This window comes from Sinocyclocheilus grahami, unplaced genomic scaffold (assembly GCF_001515645.1).
Source record: "Sinocyclocheilus grahami isolate Dianchi unplaced genomic scaffold, SAMN03320097.WGS_v1.1 scaffold577.1, whole genome shotgun sequence".
Classification (NCBI taxonomy): Eukaryota; Metazoa; Chordata; class Actinopteri; order Cypriniformes; family Cyprinidae; genus Sinocyclocheilus; species Sinocyclocheilus grahami.
Genome location: NW_015505756.1, coordinates 264,131 through 274,850, shown reverse-complemented (window position 1 = coordinate 274,850; position 10,720 = coordinate 264,131). Strand labels below are relative to the sequence as shown.

The 10,720-nt window shown below is 38.7% G+C and overlaps 2 protein-coding genes across 2 annotated transcripts in view; both read right to left on the bottom strand.

Annotated features, from left to right (window-relative positions):
- Positions 1-6,797, bottom strand: part of LOC107556725 (serine hydroxymethyltransferase, mitochondrial-like) — a 28,165-nt gene extending 21,368 nt beyond the window's left edge. The window contains exon 1 of the mRNA XM_016239912.1: positions 6,680-6,797. Within this exon, the coding sequence (XP_016095398.1) occupies positions 6,680-6,712 (33 nt within the window). The 5' untranslated portion in view covers positions 6,713-6,797. The remainder of the gene's footprint in view (positions 1-6,679) is intronic.
- Positions 6,798-8,813: 2,016 nt separating this feature from the next.
- LOC107556734 (neurexophilin-2) overlaps positions 8,814-10,720 on the bottom strand; it is a 71,223-nt gene continuing 69,316 nt past the window's right edge. The window contains exon 2 of the mRNA XM_016239924.1: positions 8,814-10,143. Within this exon, the coding sequence (XP_016095410.1) occupies positions 9,346-10,143 (798 nt within the window). The 3' untranslated portion in view covers positions 8,814-9,345. The remainder of the gene's footprint in view (positions 10,144-10,720) is intronic.

Genomic DNA, 10,720 nt, shown 5'->3' with positions numbered 1-10,720 from the left:
CTCTCTCTCTCTCACACACACACACACACACACACTCTCTCTCTCTCTCTCTCACACACACACACACACACACACACACACACACACACAGCTGATAGATGTACTGTTTCATCATTTCAGGCGTCGTCTGCTCACATCTGCTTTTGTAGTTCAGAAAAAAAACAGAAACATTTCATTTTGCTGATTATTTTGGTTATTTCCTTTCTCTTCAGAGCAAAGAGTCAATTTTACAGATGACTGCTGTCCATCACGCCGGCGCTAGACAACAATCAGCGGCGCAGCGCGGGTGTCGGAGGTGTCAGGAATATCGCTCAGGATAAATTGCCGTCCAATTGGGCGCAGAATGACACGGCGTCAGGAGTGTGAGCGAGAGGTCAGTGATTCCTCCCGTCGGGCCAAAGGGAGCGACACCAACAATCAGGAGTGTGGAAAGCCAATTTCCCCGAGCGGCCCGCAACATTATCGCACTAATCCAGGGAGATGGAGCACGTCTGCGCTTCACTGGTGCATGATGGGACACTTCTGCGCTCGCGGAGGTGAAAGAGTGGGAAACCTCGCGCCATACGTGGGAATATATCACTATGAGAAAGCAAATTAAAGGGGTCATATGCAATTTCAAGTTTTCCTTTCTCTTTGGAGTGTTACAAGCTGTTCGTGAATAGATAAGATCCCTAAAGTTGCAAAGACTAAAGTCTCAAACCCAAAGAGATATTTTTTATAAAAGTTAAGAGTTCTAACACGCCCGCACATGTCTACATCACTATGTGGGAAGATTTGCATAATGCCGCCCAAATGTGCACGCAAAGGAAGGCGGCGTAACTTTTATTCTCGCTGTAGTATTGTTGTTGTGGAGACGCTGTGTGTTTCGTTGTGAAAGCGAAACTACTTTGTTTGGTCTTCAAAAGAGGACACGACTAGAAATCAGTGGTTAAGTTGTATTTACAACACTGTTCCAGAACACTTCAACCCAAATATTCAGATGTGTGCAGCACATTTTATGGAGGACTGTTTCCTGATCCTGGGAGAGTAGACTACAATGCCGGCTGTTCTGACTCACAGACTGTAAGTACAGTTTAATTTAAAGAATTTGCCACTGATGATTCAAACACGAGTTCTGGGCAGTGTAGAGTAGCACTTGCAGTTTGTAATTTCTCCGATCACAAATGCAGACATGGTTTTATGTTTACGCAGCGCGATACGCAACGCGTAAAAAGACAGTATAAGTCATTATAATCCGTAATTATGTCTCCACTGGATGCAACAAATGCCTGGTTTATAATGGCTTTTAATGTGTTTGTCTCGTCGCTCCGGCGGACAGGGCATCATCACAGTATGGTGAGGGGCGCAACATTTCCGTCACACGCTTGAGGTATTCGGCCAATCACAACGCACTGGATAGCTGGCCAATCACAGCACACCTCGCTTTTCAGACCGATGAGCTTTGTAAAAATCGAGGCGTTTCAGAAAGGCGGAGGAGAAACAATAATGTACAGTATGTGGAAAATAATGTGTTTTTTAACCTTAAAATGCATAAACATTTCATTACACCAAATACACAAAATAATGTTCTTGTTAGCAACATCATATGACCCCTTTAATATGTACGTAGATTAAGGCACTGAAGCGCCGTCGCTGGATTTGAGAGTCGAGATCTGCCAGTGAATCCCGGAAACCTTCAAACCGGGACTCTGGTGGCTAAAAATAGAGATGAAAGCATTAAAAATATATCCTGATCAATTATTAACCATGCCTGAATATATAGGCGACAATTTGAATATGAAAAAGAGCTGGTCAGTTTTATCGCACCGGGATTCTGTCACGTCACACTTCGCTGTGCATCTGCTGAAACACACTGGAACCAAATGTTTCTCACGGATCTCGAGAACACTTCTAAAATTCTATGACGAAATAAAACAATGTTTCAGTGACTTTTCTGTCTGAACTGACTGTGGATGGAAGATCAAGCCTGGACACAAAAACATTAAACACGTCTTTTTATCATGTTTTCATCGCACGCAAAAGCGCGCCGTGAGCAGCGCAGTCTGATTCACAAATGACCCTTCAGAATGAATCAGTCAAACTCATGAGTCTGAATCAGCTTAGTGAATCATCCAGAGTGATTCTCGACTCAAAGAATCTCAGTCACGTCCATCACCAAATGATTAGATTAAGTGTTATTATTTTTAACAAAAACTAAAGCCATATAAAAAAAAATTGTAACTCGAGATAAAATAAGTATTAGCTGAAATAAAGTATAAAAATTTTTAACTTTTCTTTCAACTAGTTAGCAAAGCATTTTTATTTAGTTTAACTTGATATGCTAAAAAAAACTTTAAAAAACTGAAATATAGATATTAGGCTAGACGGTGCTGACGGTGATACCGTTATTAAGCCGCAACACCGGTTACCTCAATAGCCTACCGCGGCACCGACCCCCACCGTCATTTAGATTTTTTTATAGTAACCCGCCCCCACGGTAATACCGGTATTTCCGGTGTTGTCACACGTCGATTAACCGGTGGGAAAAATAAAACAATAAAAATGTAACTTAAGACAATTTACATTTACTCAAGAAGCAAAACTGTGAAAGATATTATAGCTTTCAGAGAATATACTACATTTATTTTGCTTTACACTAGTTTGAATAGCTTTATTTTCACGTTTTCAGCATAAACTTCACAACATTTGGTTTATACAGTATGCATATTTATATGTTTATATGCTATAATAAGAGATATGACAATGTTCAACAGATTTAGTTAACAAATAGACATTAGTGACCCTGCAGACACACAAAAGCAGTGTTAAGTCGCTGGGGGATATTTGTAGCAATAGCCAACAATACATTGTATGGGTCAAAATTATACATTTTTCTTTTATGCCAAAAATCATAAGAATATTAAGTAAAGATCATGTTCCATGAAGATAGTTAGTAAATTTCCTACCGTAAATATATCAAAACTTAATGTTTGATTAGTAATATGCATTGCTAAGAACTTCATTTGGACAACTTTAAAGATGATTTTCTCAATATTTAGATTTTTTTGCACCCTCAGATTCCAGATTTTCAAATAGTTGTATCTCAGCCAAATATTGTCCTATCCTAACAAACCATACATCAATGGAAAGATTATTTATTCAGCTTTCAGATGATGTATACATCTCAATTTCGTACAATTGACGCTTGTGGTCCAGGGTCACATATATGCATTTGGCAGACACTTTTGCTCAAAGCAACTTAAGCTGCATTCGAGATTTAAACAAACAAGGTTTAAATATGCTTAAAATTAGTTATTTACTTCAGTAGAAAAATGTGAGAGATAATACTGCTTGTTTTAAGAGAATCTGGTAAACTACATTTATTGTCACTCCACTGCTTTTTGCCAGTTTTAAAAATATTGTTTTGAAAATAGCATTTTTTCCCATTTGAAGCAAAAACTCACAACATTTTGCTTGATCATGCTTATTTTTTTTTTGTGTGGAAAACACAGATTAAGAAACTGTTTTTTGCTGTGCAACAACACTTGAACAATCAGTATAAAACACTTCAGACTTCGGACGAACATCTGAAAAACCAAAGCCGCTCAGGAACCCGTTTCTACAGAACTGAAGCAGCTACTAATTAATGGCCTAATTAAATCAGGTTAACTCAGATTACCGACAAACACAAAAGATGCATTTGTTTCGTATTCAGAAGCGCGTTCAGCTCATTCCCACAAGAGCATGAAAGCACGTGAACACAGTTATAATGAGAGACACGCGCCTGATGAACCACACAAACACCTTAAAATACTACGGTATCAGACGGCAGTACCTCGGTACTCTTCAGTCAGAATTATTAGCAGGTTAGTTTAATAAAAACATGCCATCAAGTGTCAAAACAGCAACTCTGAGGTGAACGTCTGTCTGATTAACAGCTTGCAAAAGAAACAATAATGCCCAGGTTTATTCTGTATTACACTGTAAAAAATTACCGTGAATTTAACTACAGTAAAACTGCTACAGTAAAAACCTGTTAAATGGTTAACGGTAAATTCCCCTACTATATACGGTGAAAAACTGTATTGAACATTACATGTAATTTTATGGTAGTATACCATTTCTGGAAGTCAAAAAGACCGTATAATTTACAGTGAATTACCGTAAATTGACATTCCCAGAATTCCCTGCGTTACATTTCAAATGTGATGTTTTTTTGTTGAAATAACTGTTTCTTCTTAGTTTTTTCTAATCAGTTGTGTATGTTAGGGTTGTGTGTTACACCTAATGTTGTTAAATGAATGTTTATTGCATTATTTCAGTTTAATGTGTGTTACCGTGATAGTGTTTAGTGTTTGCACACCTTCTATACATGTTATTATTTAAAAGCTGCTTGTGATGGGCTTTGGTTCATCGTGTGGCTTTCTCATCACCTCCTGCATTGGGTGGTTATCAGTGTGTTACGAAGCTACAAAACAGCTTTCAGTACTTCAATAGATTGGTATATTAACATTATATCAGTTTTTATTTCATTCAGAAATTACAGTATTTAACCGTACATTTAAGTTAAAACCGTAAAACCTAAAATGTTGCCACCATATTTTTTACGGTAAAATTCCGGCAACCACAGCTGCCGGTTTTTTACAGATTTTTTTTTTTTACAGTGTATGAGCTGATTGTAAGAGTCAGTGTTATTGGGTTCGTTAGGAAATATTGCACTGAAACACATCTGATCTCTGTAGCAGGTAGGGATGGGCGATATCTTATCGTTTGCGATATACCGGTAAAAATGATCCCCACGATAAGAATTCGTCTTCCCGCGCTAATAACGATAAAGTCTAGTTGTTGACATATTTCTGTGGGAGACAGTGAGGAGCGACATCACGGAAAGCGGACGTGAAATTGAGGAGGAGTAGCCTGTATCGCTAAATGAGGAGCTCGAGCGGTAACTGCTTTGGTCAGGGCTGTACAGTGCACAAAAAAATCAATCTGAATAAATGTACTACAGTAGCACGTGTGCGATACAGTTTTGCATGTGTATGAGCCCGTTTACAAAACTGTTGTCCAACAAAGATATCATTTATTGACATGCTTTTCCTCCAAATTAACTTAATGACATAGTCGAGTGTTTGAAATACTTCTTTTTGTGACCAGACGTGGTTTCATATCACAGAATGATAGCATTATATACAGCGATGAAGGCCATGTCGATTAACATTGCATTATAAATATACTTTCCTTATAAAAATTACATTGTTTAGAGCATTAAAAAAGAAGGAGATATTTCATTCATAAGTTATGCTACGTGCTTGGTAGAGGACATCGGGACTCCATTTCTTAAAAAAATAAGACATGAATGAACATGCACAGGCAAAAACAATAGATTTTTTTTTTTAAATCACCAATACATTTTTAGTTTTAAGGATTTTTTTTTTTTTACCAAACTTTGTATAAAGATAATTCTCAACTATGTTTGATTTGATATACCATTTTTCTTCATGCAAAATGTGTGTAAAATGGCCACAAACGGGTTTTCTCATTATATACAATGTATCTATAAACTAAATCTAATTTGCATATTAATGTGTTTTTGGGGGCAACATGTAATGAAAAAAAGAAGTGTAATATTGAGAGTAATAATTGACAAGATTTTCATAATAATATATCATATTTCATAGGAATATTGAAATATATTTTCTTTCCCTATTCATGTGTTGTGTCTCCCAAAATGCGTAATAAACGTGCTTTTAGTCCCGGTGTCCTCATACGAGGACATGCATGAAATCAACCTCCTGTTTCGTAACAGAAAGTCATATTTTGATTTGAAACCCCATAACATGTTGATTTATGACACACAGTTTAAAAATGTGTCCGATTTAAATGACAATTACAAAATATTATCATATTTCCATAAGAGTGTCACTAAATTAATATCAGACATTTTTGAAGACCAAGGAGAGGAGGTGGTGACGGTGAAACATCCAAACATTTAGTATCTCTGAAAAGCCCTGAATGTGCTCCGTACAGGACTCCAGACTGTGGCATGTATAGTCTCAGAGAAATACACTACAATATAATGTCCTCATATGAGGATGCAGAAGTAAAACATTGAAACTGAATTGAAGAAAAAAAAAAGTTTGAATTGTGAGGGTTTACATAGTCTTCAGAGGTAAAGCCTGAAAGTGTGTAAATAAAGCATTGCATGCAAATGTGTTCGAGTGCATGTGAGTGGAATCATGCTGAAACACATCACGAGTGGTTGCATCATCTAACCAGTATGCTCAGACTAGTTAACACAGATCTGCTGTTTACATCCTAACCAAGCACTGCCTGACATCTCAAGAGTTCAGTAACTTATATGCATACATTCAAAACTGACAAGATGGTCATGCAACTGAAAAGTTGCAGATTGTGAACTTCTGCTGGACTACTAAATCACGTCAGAGACACTTTTAAATGTCAATGCATTTTTTTTTTAAATCATAAAAGCATGATTTAGAGACTACAATCTCACGCCAGGTCTATCAGCCCCTCAGCGCGACTCGACAACACGCTCATTCCCGCAGCATCTGCATCGACACGCAACGCTTCGAATGCGTGCTCTGTTGTGCATGCACGCTGATGCATCGCTGTACTGGTGCGATTCATTCGCTTTCGCGTTACCGTGAGCTATAATGCGGTAGTGTGTGTTTAAACTCACCCTGATCAGCTGTCTCAGTGTCAGTGTTAACATCGTGAAGCGACTCAACTTCTCCGGTTCCAGCAGATTTTTGCGTTCGCACGCTTTTCGCTCGTCGCCTAATGACAGCTGCGGATTGACGGTGAGCGCGAGCGCTCATGGGAAATGTAGTCCCGTCAGAGACGCAGTCGCTGGCCTACAAACTGACGTCATGACTTACGCACAACATGGGAACTGAAGTGATGTTTACATCTGATTTTATCTGCCATTTAATGCTATTTAGAGTTGATTGCATTATTTTAGGATTTATTTTATTTTATTTTCCTGGTGTTTCGTGCGGCGGACACACCGAAGCAGCTATATATATATTTTTTTTTGTTTTCGTTTTTATTTTATTTTTATTTTCAGTTTGGGTTTAATTTTAGTAAGTTTGTGTTTTTGTCACTTTTAGAGTTTTTAAAAAAATATGTCTATATAGTTTTTATTAATTTTATATACATTTGAGTTATTTTAGTACATCAAGTTAAACTAAATTTAAAAAATGAGAAATTTTGCCTTGTTAACTAGCTGAAAAAAATGAAAAAAGCAAGTTGCAATATACATATGTCTGTACAGTATATATATTAATTATGCAATATTTGCTGCTGACGCTGACTGAACAATTAAGAGAGGATTCTACAGTAAACTGAAGAAACTAAAGTTGCCAATTTGGGAATGTTGTAAATAAAACTGCTTTTCAGGAAAATACAATTTCAGTTTTTGTACTTCAAAATTGCACATTTAAGTAGCTAAAAATAATCTGAAAATAATCTGAATTTGAAAGTAAATCCTAAATTATTGTTTCCAGTGTAATTGCATTTATTTACACACTGTATGCATTCATAGTAATATCATTCTACACAAGTACGATATGTTTAACATTATAAGGAGAGATCCTAATGATCCTAACAAACACTATTCATCTTTAGTTTTACTACTGGAATTATTTTATACCAAAATAATCTAACCGGAAGAATCAGCATTGATTACAATATAATACACAGCACAAAAACACATCCAATAATTAACAATCAGCAATTACACTGTCAAAAATGTCCACATATTCCACATATTAAACGCATGGCTTGAATTTCTTTAATATTAAACTGACTCAAGTTGAAGCTCGTGTAACTTAAAAAAATAAATACATTTGATGAGATATGACGTAACGGAAAATCCTAAGAGTTATTGATCATATCATATTTAGAAGTGCTGGTAAATCAGGCATGTTTTGCTTGTTTAACTCCAGTGATCAAGAGCACAAACTCATCATGTAAACAAAATGCACTTTTTATGCACAACAATTTATGGATTTACATAAGAAGTACAGTGTCAGTATCGTGTAAGAAGTGAATGTAAGGAGCTTCGTTGCAGTCTTCAGTCTTCTTTCTTAAAGCAGCATCGTCAATCATTGGATAATAACAGCGGGTCAGGCAGGTTAGATTTAATTATTTATTTGTGATACATTATTTACACACACTTTGCCCCCCATGTATACTCTACACATCATCAAGCAATGCTTTATTCACAGAACTATCTGTATATCTCTGATTCACCGAGTGATCGGTGTCCAAAAATAAAGAAAGATGCACCCATATATCTGTCTTTGTGTCTCTTCGAGCTTTATTTCAGAGTAAATAGATAAGCTATGTCTTTGATTTCATCATATATATATATAAAGGTGCTTCATACGGGGGTGAATAACATTCTGTTAAATGGATCTGTTTATTATTCTCTCTCAGAGTTCCTGTAGGTCTTTGCTCAATGTTTTGACCATTAAACCTGGTTTTCCGTCTAAAATGACTGACATGAAAGCTTTGCAGCTTCTGCTGATTATGAATGTACACTCTTTAAAATAAAGGATCTTGATTTGCATTGATGGCTCCATGAAGAACCTTTAACATCCACGGAAGCACTACAGCTTCTTTACAGCGTAAAACGCTTCTTTAGATCATTAACATGTTCTGCACAGCCAGAATTTAAGATTTGTTCACTGAAAGCTTCTTTGAGGAACCAAAAATGGTTTCTGGCATTGCTTGAAAAAAAAAAACCTTTGGAACCTTTATTTTTAAGAGTGTAGTTTAAGGGGAAAACTCAAACTTAAAGGTTTTGCTTCATTCAAAATTTCTCAAATTTATCCTCCGTTTTTGTTCATCATCATATCTTGAAATCAAAACAAATTCATGTTCCTGGTTGATTCATCGTTGCACGTCCTTGTATAGTAAAGAAAATAATGACATCAAAAATCAATAGAGTAACTTACAAGAGCTTTGAACGTGGCTCAGCCAATCAGAATCAAGGACCGGAACTCTCCGTTTTATAAATAGACTCTATATCATCCAAAGCTAGCGGAGTCCGATGGCATGGTAACTACCAGTCGAGTTTGTGAAACCCTGACCGCTAACAGGTTTGTCATAAGCTATCAGTGTAGCTATCTGAAGACACCTCGAGCTGGTTTTCGTCTCAGCTTCAGAACCATCAGATCCATTCTGAAAGACATAAGCAGGATCAGTAGAAAAAACAACACGTTCCAAGTTGGTCTAACAGTCGACGGACGAAAACGGACAAAGCAATCAATATTAAGAGCTGAACGGATTAGGGTGGGTTCTTTCTATATACAAAAAACCGTCAGCACATTGTCATCCGCTTCATCCCAAATACGGATATTCGCTCTGAAAGTTGTAGTCCGGACAGACCTTCTGCACTAGCTTGTAGTCGATGCTGAAGAAGGAGATGAAGATGCAGATGACTTTGAAGGGTTTGGCGCAGAGCCAGGATGAGTGCGACTGGGTGTTTTCAGTGAAGCAGGTCTGGGATGGATCGTAAAGGCAGGGTTTGGGCTTCTTGGAGCGATCCGTCTTCTCGTACTCGACGCGACAGTTGAAGGTTTTGACGTCTTTGGGGTCGATGGTGGATTGGTGCGGCTGGTGGAACTGGATCTCAGAGTGAAGAGGGTTCTGGAGAACCTCGAACTCAACGATTTTGGACGGAGGAACGATGCTCACCGAAACGTTCCCGAGACTGGAGGAGTTGTGCCGGAAGTAGACTGTAAACGTCCCGTTGATGTGGTCCACGATCTTCCCCGTCACCAGAAGGGTGAACTTGAGCGTCTTGACGTTAAAGTAGAAGTCGCCCCAGCCGAAGATCTTTTTAGTCTTCATGGAGGTTTTGAGGGAGGGCTTGCGTTTGGGACGGTAGCCCGTTTGGTCCAGGAGCTGCGACTGGTTTCGCACCCATTCGTAGGGGTTCTGGAAGCTGAAGGTGGGTGGTTTGGGCTTCGAGGGCGTGTGGTCCAGCGTGGAGAATATCCTGGAGGTCTGCTGTGGAGGTTTGACGCCTCCTGACGGAGCGGGAACGCCGTATGGGAGGCTCTTGAAGACTGTGCCGGATGGTCCCTGCTCCAGGTAATCCAGAGATTTGCCCACCTGTTTCTCCAAGCCATGCACCTGCGGACACACACGCACATATACACACGCACACACACACACACACACACACACACACACAGACACATACACAGACACAGAAACAGACACAGACATAGAGACACACACACAGACACAGACACACAGACAGACAGAGACAGAGACACACACGCACACACACACACACACACACACACACACAGACACATACACAGACACAGAAACAGACACAGACATAGAGACACACACACAGACACAGACACACAGACAGACAGAGACAGAGACACACAGACACAGACACACAGACACAGAGAGACACACACACACACAGACACAGACACACAGACACACAGACAGACAGAGACAGAGACAGAGACACACACAGACACAGACACAGACACACAGACAGACAGACAGACAGAGACACAGACACAGACACAGACACAGACACAGACACACACACACACACACACACACACAGACAGACAGACAGACACACACACACACACAGACAGACACAGACAGAGAGACACACTCACAGACACATACACACTCACAGACAGACACACTCACAGACAGACACACTCACAGACAGACA